This window comes from Vitis vinifera, chromosome 3 (assembly GCF_030704535.1).
Source record: "Vitis vinifera cultivar Pinot Noir 40024 chromosome 3, ASM3070453v1".
In the NCBI taxonomy this organism is placed as follows: domain Eukaryota; kingdom Viridiplantae; phylum Streptophyta; class Magnoliopsida; order Vitales; family Vitaceae; genus Vitis; species Vitis vinifera.
The window spans coordinates 18695540-18710497 of record NC_081807.1 but is presented as its reverse complement, the minus strand read 5'-3'; the positions used below and the strand labels follow the sequence as shown (position 1 = coordinate 18710497).

At 31.7% G+C, this 14958-nt stretch overlaps 1 protein-coding gene across 1 annotated transcript; it reads left to right on the top strand.

Annotated features, from left to right (window-relative positions):
* The first annotated feature begins 2478 nt into the window (after window positions 1-2478).
* LOC100243488 (7-deoxyloganetin glucosyltransferase) lies at window positions 2479-4594 on the top strand. Its single transcript, XM_002263122.4, has 2 exons — window positions 2479-3071; window positions 3483-4594. Exons 1-2 carry the CDS (start codon window positions 2570-2572, stop codon window positions 4406-4408), a joined length of 1428 nt encoding a protein of 475 aa, XP_002263158.1. The 5' UTR covers window positions 2479-2569; the 3' UTR covers window positions 4409-4594.
* Window positions 4595-14958: the final 10364 nt, after the last annotated feature.

Below are 14958 nucleotides of genomic sequence, written 5' to 3'. Positions count from 1 at the left end.
AAATTTCTTGAACAAATGTGAACATTGCCCTTCGAAACGACGTGGATCGTGTATGCCATCCTTGTTGGAGTTGTCTTTGTAGTCGAGATTGCTAATCTTCCTCCCCATTCTGCTACCAGAAAGCCTTAACGTCCATTTTCTCTCTTTACACTTTTAGAGAGAGAAGCTCTCTATGAATCTGTGTTTAAAAGTTGATTGTCAACCACACTTGAAAGTGAAGAAAATAGGTTAAAGGACATTTTTAACTTTGAATATATAAAAGAAGATGTTAGTACAATAAATTTTCTTAATTTTACTATGTATTGGTCATTTGTCTTTTTTATATTTAATTTTTTCATATTAATTAATTAATTTTATTTTTAAAAATTAAATAGATGACATATTTATCACATTAATTAAATTAAAAAATTGCCGATTCTTCACTTTAAGTTTTTATACATTTATCATTTAAATAAAAATATTTATTTATTTTTATCTATTGATAATACTAAATAATTTAATTTTTGACCATTTTTTAAGATAATATTTTATTTCACTAATTTACTTATTATGTAATCCAAATTTTGAAATCTAAAATTATTTTTATACATATATTTTTTAAAATCAATTCTATTTTCTTCAAAAAAAATTAATTGCTTACACTTTTTTTAACAGATTATCTTCTTAAAATAATAATACGTACATTTTTGTTTTTTTTTTTTATGAAATAAAGAAAATAAAACAAAACCCAACCAATCACCCCATACCACTCCTTCAAATTATTTTTTTCTTTTCGGTGTATTAGCCAAACCCTATCATACACGTGAAATCATGCATGATTGCTCAGTCTTAATTAGGAGATCATGATTGCCCCACCTAATATTAGTTCAAATTGTCTTCTCTTTTCAGTGTTCGACTGACTTGATTGTCTGCATGGGCACATGTTTTGTCTTCTTCCCACGTGAAAATTCCTCCATCTATCCACCGACCTGTTTAATTAGTTTACGTTGTAAAAAAAGACATTCAAGGATCAAAATATTCAGAATTTAGTAAAATATACAGATATATATATATATATATATATGAAACTATTTGAAATTTTTTCAAAAATAGTTCTTAGAAAATAATTTTTAAAAATAGTTCTTAATTATTTTTATGAATAAAATTGTGTTTGAGAATTCAAACATAAAAAATAGTTTTCATGGTTTAGTTTTTGCCAAAATGATGTACACTGTGATACAAAAATTCAAAGTTTTTAAAATTCAATTAGTAAAAAGTTATAAATTCACAGTTTATTGATTGAACAGACGGTTGAAGTACAGTTAAATCGATAACGTCATAAATATATAATTTATATATTATTAAAATTTGAAAGTAATTATAAAAAATAAAAATAATAATTTATATATTATTTAAAAAATCAAAATTTTATTTAAAAATCACAAAATTATTTAAAAATCAGAAAATTAGTTTTAAATTAGAAATTTAGATTAAAATCAGAAATTTAATTTAAAATTAGAAATTTTAAAATTTATTTTTAAATCATAAACTTATTAAAATTAGAAATTTATTCAAAATCTGAGTAACATAATGTTTTCAAAATTCATGTAAAATCATATTTTTTTTCATTAATTTAAATTAAAATCACAAATTTTAAAAATCATAAAAAAAATAAAAATAAATGAAAAATAAAATAGGCAATAAGAAATAAACTAATAATGTTAAAATAAAAAATATAAAGAAAATCTCCAAATGGGAGTGAAAGACTCAAAACCATAGGTATGGGTCCCCGGCGTTGGCCTGAGGTGAGAGGCGGAGGGTTGGGGGGTAGCGGCAAGAGCTGGGAAAGGAAGGGGAGAGGGGGTGCGGCAACCATAGCGTCAGCAACTAGGGAGGGGGTTTGCGGCAGGGGCAGGAAGAGGAGAGAGGGGGAGGGTGGGGGGCAGGGGCATAAAAAACCGGCCGGGTCAACCGATTCACCGATCTGACCGTCGATTTTGATGGGTTCGAAGCCGGTTCAAAGGTTAGTTGGCTTAAAGGGACAAATCAAGCCGAAATAGTGAACGGATGGCCAGTCTGGCAGACTGGTTTAGTTCGATTTTTAAAACACTGCAACATCTTTTATATTTTTAACTATTTCTTACAACACTCTATAGAAAACATCTAAAAATATTTCAAATCTTTTCGAAAAACTAAGTTAGGTTTATTTTTATTAATTTGATTAGTTAGTTTTTCCCTTTTTGTGCTGCTATGACGAACGATTATTCACCACTGGATTGAAGCTCAAGTAATATTTTGGCAACATGAAACTCATAATGTAACACAAGTTTTTATCACCACCTTTAACAGACAGAAATGTGCCTACTTTTCTAGTGTTTTGCCAACCCTTTGGTGTGGTTAGGCCAAGACTAATCGATATTGAATACACAAAGAATAATAAGCTTATTTCATTAATGTAAAAGCACTTTGTAATCAGCTTAAATAGAGTAAGAACTGTCCAAAATAATGGAAAGAATGGCTATAAAACTGAGAATTCTTTTTTTGATTCCTCCCCAGAGTGCAAGGAAAAAAAGGGGAGAAAGTGAGAAAGATGGGTGATAAGCCTCATGTTGTCTGTATCCCATTTCCAGCTCAAGGCCACATAAAGCCAATGCTGAAACTAGCGAAATTGCTTCACTACAGAGGCTTTCACATAACCTTTGTCAACACTGAGTTCAACCATAAGCGCTTGTTGAGATCAAGAGGCCCTCATGCCCTGGATGGCATGCCTGGCTTCTGCTTTGAATCCATCCCTGATGGTTTACCTCCTGTTGATGCTGATGCCACTCAGCACATCCCTTCTCTCTGTGAATCGACCCCGAAAAGCTGTTTGATCCCATTTCAGCAACTTATTGCCAAGCTCAATGATGCTCCCTCCTCCAATGTCCCACCAGTGACTTGTATCGTTTCTGATGGGTCCATGTGCTTCACTCTCAAAGCATCTGAAGAACTTGGGATTCCAAATGTACTTTTCTGGACTACTAGTGCTTGTGGCTTCATGGCCTACAAGCAGTTTCGCCCTCTTATTGATGGAGTTCTTGTCCCACTAAAAGGTATGTGGCTATCATCACCTTCATCCAAAGCAGCAGTGGAGCTAGAAATTTACTTGAGGAACAAGGAGTAAGGAATTTAATTCATTTAAAGAAAGTTCTCATTTTAATTTGATGGTATCTTACTTGATGGTCACATATGAGATTATGCTCTAATCTCCCATAAGGCACAACATTACACATAGAGCTTACTTTCGGTTTTCCCGTGGGGCACAACATGACATCATGTGCCATACAAACATATCTTCATCTTTTGAGCCTTAAAACTGTTGAGATTGATTTTCAAAAATTTGATAGATGAGATTTAGAAGCACAATATCTTCAGTTCTTGTACAATATTCCATAGAGCCAAACACACCTTTGTCCCATCTTTAAAATACATGTATCTTTGAGTTGATATATTGTGTTTTTCAGATTTGAGCTATCTCACAAATGGGTATTTGGAGACCATCATAGACTGGGTTCCAGGAATGAAAAATATGCGCCTGAGAGATTTCCCCAGCTTTATCCGAACCAGAGATCCAAGTGATCACTTTATGTTAGACTTCATCATAGATACAACGGACAGTGCTTCCAAAGCTTCAGGCCTGATTCTCAATACTTTCCATGCCTTGGAGCATGATGTTCTCAACCCTTTATCGTCAATGTTCCCTACAATTTGCACCGTTGGTCCTCTTCCATTGCTTCTCAATCAGATTCCAGATGACAATTCTATTGAATCTAATCTATGGAGGGAAGAGACTGAGTGCCTCCAATGGCTTAATTCAAAGCAACCTAACTCAGTGGTTTATGTGAATTTCGGAAGCATCACAGTCATGACACCTGAACAACTGGTTGAATTCGCTTGGGGGCTGGCTAACAGCCACAAACCCTTTCTGTGGATCATAAGGCCTGATCTAGTCGTGGGTGATTCTGTCATTCTGCCACCAGAGTTTGTCAATGAAACCATACAAAGAGGCCTAATGGCGGGCTGGTGCCCGCAAGAGAAAGTGCTCAACCACCCATCAGTTGGAGGGTTCTTAACGCATAGCGGATGGAATTCAACCATTGAAAGCATTTGCGCTGGTGTTCCCATGATTTGTTGGCCGTTCTTTGCTGAGCAACAGACTAATTGTAGGTATGCTTGCACGGAATGGGGCGTTGGGATGGAGATTGACAACAATGTTGAGAGAGATGAAGTGGAGAAGCTTGTGAAAGAGCTAATGGAAGGAGAGAAAGGCAAGAGTATGAAGAAGGCAGCAATGGAATGGAGGACGAAGGCAGAAGAAGCCACAGCCCCATGTGGTTCCTCATACCTGAATTTGGACAAATTGGTGGACATACTGCTTACAAAACCATAAGTTAGCAAGCTTAATTTGTTTATTTCTGTTATAGGAGTTGGTCATTTCTTACAATGAAATCCCTGTGCCTCTAAATAAAGCCCGTTAAATTTGTTATAAATCTTGTTATAGTTTTAAGTATGTCAAAATAAACACCCTGGAGCATGGCCGTTTCTATCTGATTTGTTTTTACTTTCTTTGTTATAATTATTGTAAAATGAGAATAAATGTGACTCAAATAAAAGTAGAGATAGCTATGTATTACTTTAATAATATATATATATATATATATATATATATATAGAGGGGAGAAAGAAATCAAAGAAGAGAAATGTTGAGAGAATGAAAGAAAGAGAGAAAGAGAATGAGAGGAAGAGAATATCTTTCTTTTGCTCGGGATGCTTCTTACATGTGGTGTAAGAAGCCTTTTATAGGCTTCACAATATGAACTCCCATTACTCATCTTAAAGATGAGTAAATGGAGTTCATAAATAACCATCAATGTGGTCATTCACCATTGTATTTACAACACTCCCCCTTGGATGACCACCATATTAAAAGAATATGTCTCATTAAAACCTTGCTAGTGAAAAACCCTATAGGAAAAACCTAGTGAAGGAAAAGAGTACAATATTCTTTTCTTGGTATGTTAGGACTGTCTTATTAAAAACCTTGTCAATAAAACTCAATAGGACAAAACCTGAATGAAGGAAAAAAGAGTACAGTACACTAACACCCTTTTACAAGCATACTCCCCCTCATGTCAATATCTTTGAGTTGACGCATTCCAATTTTGTGTATTAACTTCTTGAATGTTGAGGTTGGCAATGATTTTGTGAATAAATCTGCTAGATTATCACTTGAGCATATTTGTTGCACATCAATTTCACCACTCTTCTAGAGTTCATGTGTATAAAAGAATTTTGGTAAAATGTGTTTGGTTCTATCTCCTTTAATATAACCCCCTATTATTTGTGCAATGCATGCAACATTATCTTCAAATAATATTGTCGGGTCACCTTTGATAGAGGAGAGTCCACATGATTCCCGAATATGTTGGATCATAGATCTTTGCCATATACATTCATGACTTGCTTCATGAATTGACAGTATTTTTGAATGATTTGATGATGTGGTCACCATTGTTTGTTTGATAGATCTCCATGAAATAGCAGTACCATTATAATTAAACACATACCTTGTTTGTGACCTACCTTTATGTGGATCTGAAAGATATCCTGCATCTACATATCCAAGCAATTGTTGTTTTGATTCCCTTGAGTAAAATAAACCAATATCAGTAGTTCCGCGAAGATAACACATATATGTTTGACACCATTCCAATGTCTTCAAGTTGGAACGGAACTGTATCTTGCTAATAAATTGATAGAAAAATCAATGTCTGGACGTGTACAATTGGCAAGATACATAAGTGCACCAATAGCACTAAGATATGGTACTTCAGGACCAAGTAACTCTTCATCTTTTTCTTAAGGACGAAATGGGTCCTTTTTCACATCAAGTGATCGGACAACCATTGGAGAACTTAAAGGATACGCTTTATCCATATAAAAAAGCTTCAAAACTTTCTTAATGTATGTTGATTGATGTATTAAAACTCCATTTGGAAAATGCTCGACCTGTAGGCCGAGACAAAATTTTGTTTTTCCAAGATCTTTCATCTCAAATTCCTTTTTCAAGTAATTTGTTGTTCTTATGAGCTCTTCAGGAGTTCCAACAAGATTTAAGTCATCAACATACACTGTAATAATTGCAAATCCGGTTTCTAATTTCTTAATGAAAATGCATGGGCATATAGGGTTATTCACATACCCTTCTTTTAGCAAGTATTCACTAAGGTGATTGTACCACATGCGTCCAAATTACTTTAATCCATACAAGGATCGTTGTAACTTGATTGAGTACATGCTACGAGGCTTTGTACTATTTGCTTTAGGCAATTTAAATCATTCAAGGATTTTCATGTATATATCATTATCCATGGATTCGTATAAATATGTTGTAATAACATCCATAAGACGCATATTCAGTCCTTCTGAGACTGCCAAATTATTAAGAAACGAAATGTGATTGCGTCCATGACGGGAGAATATGTTTCCTCGTAGTCAATACCAGGTCTCTGCGAGAAACCTTGTGCTACTAATCGCGCTTTATATCTTATGATCTCATTATTCTCATTGCACTTCCTTACAAATGCCCATTTGCACCCAACAGGCTTTACATCTTCAAGTGTTTGGACTACAGGTCCAAAAACTTCTCATTTTGTTAATGAGTTTAACTCTGCCTATATAGCTTCTTTCCATTTTGGCCAATCATTCCTATGTCAACATTCTTCCACATTTCGTGGTTTGGGATCTTCATCACTTCTTATGATATCAGAGGCCACTTGGAAAGCAAAAATATTGTTAATAACAATATTATTTCGATCCCATTTTTCTCCCATGTGTACATAACTTACTGAGATCTCATAATTTTCAGGTACCTATGCCTCTTCAGGGGCTTTTTGTTCAATACGTACCTCTTCAGGGGCTTCTTGTTCAATATGTGGCTCTTTAGGGGCTTTCTGCATTATTTGTGCCTCTTTTAGGGCTATAAATTTATCAATTTTAAACTGATCAGTAATTTTGATGGCCTCTTCTAGAGTGCCAAGTTTTTCTTGGGTTCTCCTCTTCCGGGGAGTTACATCCTTTGAGCCAATAGGTCTACCACGCTTCAGGTGTATCTTAGATTCATTTGTTAACTGTCCTATAGGGACATCAATCCGTGATGGAGTATTTGCAACCGGGATATGTGACTTTGTCACTTTCTTTGTATCAATGAATGCATCTGGTAATTGATTTGCAAGATTTTGCAAATGAATGATCCTTTGAACTTCTATCTCACATTGATTTGTATGAGGATCAAGATGGGTCAAGTAGATGTCTTCCAACTAATTTCTTGTCATTATTCAGGAATCGACTTTTCTCTCTCTAATGACAGGAAAACACTCCCATTAAAATGACAATCCGTAAAGTGGGCTATAAAAACATCGTCTGTCAAAGGTTTAAGATATCTTATGATAGATGGAGAATCAAAACCTACATAAATCCCAAGTCTTCATTAGGGACCCATTTCAGTGCGTTGTGTAGGTGCAATTGGTACATATACTGCACAACCAAAGATTCGTAAGTGAGAGATATTTGGTTGTTTTCCAATCACAAGTTGTGAAGGGGAGTATTCATGGTAAGTTATAGGTCGAATATGGACTAAAGTTGCAGCATGCATAACAACATGTCCCCAAGCGAAAGTAGGTAATTTGGTTTTCATTAGTAATGGTTGAGCTATTAATTGGAGACGTTTGATGAAGGATTATGTTAAACCATTTTGGGTATGAGTATGAGTATGAGTAACAGGATGCTCAATATTTATCCCTACTGACATGCAATAGTCAATGAATGTTTGAGAAGTAAATTTGCCAGCATTATCAAGACGTATTGTCTTAATTGGATAATTTGGAAATTGTGCTCGTAATCTAATTATTTGTGCAAGGAGTCTAGCAAAGGCAACGTTACATGTAGAAAGGATACAAACATATGACCACCTAGTAGAAGCATCTATTAAGATCATAAAATAACAGAATGGTCCACATGGTGGATGGATAGGCCCACATATGTCCCCATGTATTCTTTCTAAAAAGACTAGTGACTCAGATATGATTTTAGTAAAAGATGGTTTAACTATCAATTTACCTTGTGAGCAGGCAGCACACAAGTATTCATTGGGTGAAAGAATCTTCTAGTTCTTTAGTGTATGCCCATGTGAGTGTTCAACTATTCGACGCATCATTGAAGACTTTGGGTGACCTAGTTTGTCAGGCCAAAGGACAAAAACTTTTGGGTCGTTGAACTTCTGGTTCACGACAACATATGATTCAATAGGCTTTATAGTTGTATGATACAACCCAGAGGAAAAAGACGAGAGTTTTTTCATTATAAGCTTCTGGCCAGATATAATGGAAGTAATGTAAAGATATTTTACATTATCTTCGTTCATAGTTTCAATATGATATCCATTTTTGCAGATATCTTTAAAACTAAGCAAATTTCTTTTGGATTTGCTAGAATATAAAGTGTCATTTATATAAAATCTTATTCCATTTGGTAGCGTTATGTTTTCTCTTCCAAAGCCTTCAACTAAGTTTGTAGTACCAGATATGGTACTTACATTAGCTTTTATTAATATCAATTCGATGAAATATCTTTTATCTCAAAGAATTGTGTGCGTGGCCGCAGAGTCTGCGAGACATACATCATCCTCATTAATCTTGAGACCAAATAACACATGGATTTCAGATATAACAAAAAAAAAACAAGGCATAATATAAATAACAAAGAAAATCAGATGTAAATATAAGACATAATAATATATTATTTCATATATAAAGTAACATCAATCAATGTTAATTTTCTCATCATTTATCAAATAGTCTGTTTTTTCATTGGGACCTCCAAAGAAATCAATGTCATAGTAGGTTAGGTCCAATCCATCACCATCAGTAAAGTTCATTCTATCTCTTTTCCTTTTGCTTTTATTGATGCTTGGTAAAGGTCGACCAAATGTTTGGGCATATGACAGGTACGCGACCAATGCCCTTTCCTACCACATCTATAACAATTATTCTCATGGTTCTTAGGAGGTTTATCTTGTAAACACTTCCCATTTTCTTTTTTTGCCTCAATATTGTTCCACTTCTGGTGGTGCAATGAGGCTTTCATTTTCTGAGAATTTGATGAATTATTACCATAAGAACCATGGTATCGGGGATTTCTTCCACGACCATGTCCTCGTCTTTGTCTACATCCACGAATTTGGGACGATATTGTATTCACTTCAGGAAATGATTCAGGTCTAGTTGGACGAGACTGGTGATTTCTTATCAAAAACTTTTTTTTTTTTAAACCTTCATGGACATGATGACGAAGGAAAATTAGTGTTTTTGCACGATCCTGCAGGGATGCTTGATTTCCTTCTTTGATCATAGCTCCAAGATTCATTGTATCAAGATATATTTCAGCATCAAGGATCCAAGATAGATAGTTCTTTCCCGAAATGTCAAGTGCCACAAATTTGAGTTTTGTGATATTCGACATTGTCAAATAACTTCATATATGTGACAAAACAATATTATTAGAATCAATTATAATAACTTGATAGCATTGGTATAACTTTGATTATAAACAAAATCAAATAATTTGTTTATAACTTTTAACAATATGTAACAAAACAAATCAACAATAATATAAATATGTAAAATTTTATTCTATATAAATAACTTCAAGTTTAAGATACGAGAATTACCTTCAGAGCAATTTGTGCTGATAACGTGTTGTAAAATGAGAATAAATGTGACTCAAATAAAAGTAGAGATAGCTATGTATTACTTTAATAATCTATATATATATATATATAGAGGGGAGAAAGAAATCAAAGAAGAGAAATGTTGAGAGAATGAAAGAAAGAGAGAAAGAGAATGAGAGGAAGAGAATATTTTTCTTTTGCTCGGGATGCTTCTTACATGGGGTGTAAGAAGCCTTTTATAGGCTTCACAATATGAACTTCCATTACTCATCTTCAAGATGAGTAAATGGAGTTCATAAATAACCATCAATGTGGTCATTCACCATTGTATTTACAACAATAATTAGTTTCTCAATTCTATCATTTTACTTTCAATTTTTTTGTATTCATTTTTTTTTATTTTAAATATTTTTATTTTAAAATTTTAAAAATAAAAATTTATTCAAAAATGGCTAAAATATAGAAAAATAATAATAATGAAGATCTAATATTTTATAAATTAAAATTAATTTGATAGGATAAATTATTATTATAATTTTAATTATTTAAATAAATTAATATTAATAGCAAAAGGTTGTCACCACAAGTAATAAAATTTTAGAAATTAAATCTCCAGTATAATATTTTATATAAATCAATTTAATTTTTTATTTAAAATGTAATAAAACAAGTTTCAATAAAAGTATTTTTAAAATTTTAAAATAAATGAATACGAATATATTAAACGAATTTAAGCTAATTTTTTTATAAAAATTTGATAAATATTATCTTTAATCATACTCATATCCATTACACATATAAAATAACTTTAATATGTATATTCTTCTTTATTTTATCATTTTTTTTAAGTTTTCTAAACATTTTCATGAATTTTGAACAAGATCGATATTTTTGTCAAAATATCCATCGATATTTTTTATATATCCGTAAAATTCAAGTACTTATATATCTGTGTTTATCGATATTTCAAATCTTGTTTAAAACTAAGTTCATTTGACTCTATGTATAACCGATCCAACCTTAAGTATGATTGATTCATTTCAAGAACTAACTAAAAGTAGGTAATTTGATTTATGAATATATCTATATATCTAGATTGAAGTTTAACCAATCAATATTTAAAATATATATATATTTAAAAATATTCTTGTTGAATCATAATGCTATTTAAACCTTAATTTTCAAATTAGGGCTAAGAATACACAACAACCGTATGGAGACAACTTAATTGCTTAGTTGGGTTTATTCAATTAATTAAAACCTATTTTCTTCTTGATTTGTATTAAGAAGTGGAAGAGATCGAATTTGGTTGTGGCTCCAAGGGTGTTCCAATTGAGAAAGGTTTAAGGTTGAAGTTAAAAGGTGATAGTAAAGTAGTTTAGTAGATTGTTGGAGGACTTGAACTATGTAAAACTATCTATTCAATAAGGTTGTTTTTATAGTGGATTGCTAATTAAGAATGACAGATTAGTTCTTTGTTGTAGGGTGTTTGTTGGAAAGTTAAACTTGACTTAAAAAATTTTTAAATGTTAGTATTAGATTTAGTCTCTTCTCTAAAAATCAAGGAGAATATTTTATTTTGTGTGGTCATTTTAGTTTCTAATTTTGAGTAGTCAAATCTTAAAAGGTTTCTATATTTTATTATTAAGATTTTCTATTTAGTTAAGTGTAAGTATGTATAAATATGAGATTATGTAATATTTGAAAAAAAAAAAAAAGTGATGGAAGACAATAAAATTTTAATTTTCCCTAATTATCTTCTTTGTAGTTGTTTGTGTCTTTCTATCAACCCTATTATTCTGGCAAATTGGTATCAGAGTCATAAGAAAGAAAAGATGGTAAGTGAAATGTGTCTGTTTCAAGTCCTCCAACTCAACACTAACAATTGCGACAATTGGAGTATAAAGATGAATGATTTGGTTGGCTCACAAGATGTATGGGAGGTTGTAGAGAAAGGCTACAAAAAGCCACAAGATGAAACCACTCTATCCCCAAATCAAAGAGATATTTTGAAAGATATGAGAAAGAGAGACAGGATAGCTCTCACTGTTATCCATCAAGCAATGAATGGAGGTACTTTTGAGAAGATTTCAAATGCAACCACCTCTAAGGAAGTCTAAGAGACATCACAAAATACACACAAGGGAGTTGATAAGGTGCAAAAAAATTGTTTCAAACTTTTTGGGGAAAATTTGAAGGTTTGAATATGGAGGAATTGGAATCAATCTTCATTTATTTTTCTAGTGTATTGGATTGTGTGAATTTGTTAAAAATAAATGGTAAAATTTTAAATGATACTCATGTGATTGAAAAAAAATACCTTAACCTTTAGATTTGAAATTTGATTATATTATTGTGACCATTGAAGAATCTAAAGATTTAGATTCTATGACCATTGATTAACTTATGAGATCACTGCAAGCCTATGAAGAGACACTAAAAATGAAGTAAGAAAAATTAGAACAATTTCTTAAAACAAAAATTTCATTAAAAAGAGAAAGAAGAAAATTTTAGCAAAAAAAAATCAAAATAATCATGGATGGTGTCATGGATGAGGCCAAGGCAATGGAAGAAGAGATAGTTTCAATTCATCAAACAATAAAGGAATAAACTAGAACTCATTTTCCTCAAGAAGAAATGGAAGAGGACACAACTCAAGGCAATATGAAAGAGGAAGGTATCATAAATCTCAAATTCAAAGTTATAATTATAACAAATATGGTTATCATGCTTATGAATGTTGAAGTACTAATAATATGGAAGGACAAGTCAACTATATTGAAAAGAAAGATAAAAAAGAACCTACCTTATTGTTGGCACATAAAGGAGCAAGTGAAGGAAAAAACACATAGTATCTTAACACTAGAGCAAGCAATCACGTGTATGGTTTCAAAAACATATTTATGGAGCTTGATGAATCGAAAAGTGACCATGTTACTTTGGAAGATGCATCCAAAATTCCAGTAAAAGGAAAAAGTAAAAGCTTAATTTGTTTGAAAAATATAAGGCATCAATTTGTCTCAAATGTTTATTATGTGCCCAACATGAAAAATAATATATTGAGCTTGAGTCCACTCTTAGAAAAAGGCTATGATATTCATATGAAAAATCAAAGCTTCTCAATAAGAGACAATATGTTAGTTTAATTGTTAATGTAACTATGACAAGAAATATAATATTTTTGTTAAATATTCAGATGATGTTGTAAAATATCTAAAATCTTACATCAATAATTCCTGTTGGATTTGGTGTTTAAGATTTGAATATATTAATTTGGCGAATAAAAATTGTTGATGAGTAAGAAAAATATAGTGACAAGATTGTCTTCTATAGATCACTTGGATCAATTATGCAAATGATGCTTACTTAGAAAAAATTTCCAAAAGAAACAACTATAAGAGTAAAAAAGCTTTTAGAGCTTATTCATGTGGATGTATGCGGTCCAATTCATCCAAACTCTTTTGATAAGAATAAATATTTCTTTTACTTTTCATTGATGACTTTAGTAAAGAATATTGAATGTACTTTTTAAAATAAAAATCTAAAGTATTTAGTATTTTTTAAGAAATTTAAAAACACTTATTGAAAAAGAAAGTAACCATAATATAGAGACAGAGATTCAATAGAGGAAGTGAATTCACATCAAAGTAATTTAAAGAATATTATGAAAATCATGAGATCCATTGACCTTTAACAATTTCATATTCTCCACAACTTAAAAGAAAAAAAATAAAACTATTATTGACATGACTTTGAAATATGTTGAAAAGTAAGAAGATGCCTAAAGAATTTTGGGTCAAAGTAGTTGATTGTGTGGTTTATTTGTCAAATCATTATCTTAATCAAAGTGTATGGAATAGAACATCACAACAAGCTTGGAATGGAAGAAATTCAGGTATTTCATATTTGAGAATATTTGGAAGCATTGCATATGCTCATGTCTTGGATAAAAAACGGTCAAAGTTAGATGATAAGAGTGAAAAATATATTTTCATTAGTTATGACTTAAACTCCATAGGCTACAAGTTATACAATCCAAATAATGGAAAGATCATTATTAGTGTCAAGTTTAATAAAAAATAAGTATGGGATTGGAGTGCTCAAGAAGGTGACTTGTAATACTTCTCTCTATGAATAAGAAGAACAAACAAGAGGAAGCTTACAAGGGATTGCTACTCCACTTTCATCAACACTCCCATCAATTGAGTTTTAACAATATCATCTTCATTGGAAAGCTCAAGCGAAAAGACATCACCTTTTAGAAATATACAAGAGATTTATGAGGTAACAAAAAATCAAAATGATCTAACCCTTTTTTGTTTTTTAACAAGTTGTGAACCAATAAGTTTTGAAGCAGCAATTCAAGACCAAATAGTGAAAGATGTTATGGATAGGGAAATAAAAGTAATAAAGAAGATAAAAATATAGGAACTAAAATCTCTTCTAAAAAGGAAAAAAAAAAAAAAGACAATTAGAGTAAGATGGGTATACAAGGCAGATGCAAAAAGGGAAGTAAAGAGATACAAAGCAAGATTGGTCACTAAGGGCTATAAGCAACAACAAAGCATCAACTATGATAAGGAATTTGCTCCCATTACTCGTTTAAGAACAATAAGACTAATAATCTCTTTGGTTATTCAAAATAATTAGAAAATTTTTCAAATACATATGAAATCTACCTTTTTGAATGAATATCTTGAACAACCCATGAGTTATGTGGCAAAATGAAATGAGAACAAGTATCTAAAAAAAAAAAACCTTGAATAGACTAAAACAAGCACCAAGAGTATGGAATAGTAGAATTGACAAATATTTTCAAGATAATAATTTTATTAAATGCCCTCATAAACATGCTCTTTGCATAAAGTTGAATGAAAATAGTGATGTATTACTTGTTTTCTTATATGTGGATAATTTCATCTTTACCTAAAATAATCTAACTATGTTTGATAAGTTCAAAGAAGTAATGGCTTAAGAGTTTGAGATGATCAACATTGGTTTCATGTCATACTATCTTGGCACATAGAAGTGAAAGATACAAAAAATGGTGTTTTTATTTCTCAAGAAGGCTATGTAAAAGAAATTCTCAAGAAGTTTGACATGAATATGGGTAGTCCGGTGAACACACTAATATAAAAAAGAAAAAGAAAAGAAAGCTGCTAACACTTTGAGGGGTTAGCTCCTCCCACACAACTCATAATATTTTAATTGGT

Bases quoted from the DNA above. Each gene is read 5' to 3' on its own strand.
- LOC100243488 (XM_002263122.4), top strand. From the start codon at position 2,570: ATGGGTGATAAGCCTCATGTTGTCTGTATCCCATTTCCAGCTCAAGGC. The intron at 3,072-3,482 runs GTATGTGGCTAT...TGTGTTTTTCAG, and splicing joins AGTTCTTGTCCCACTAAAAG to ATTTGAGCTATCTCACAAAT.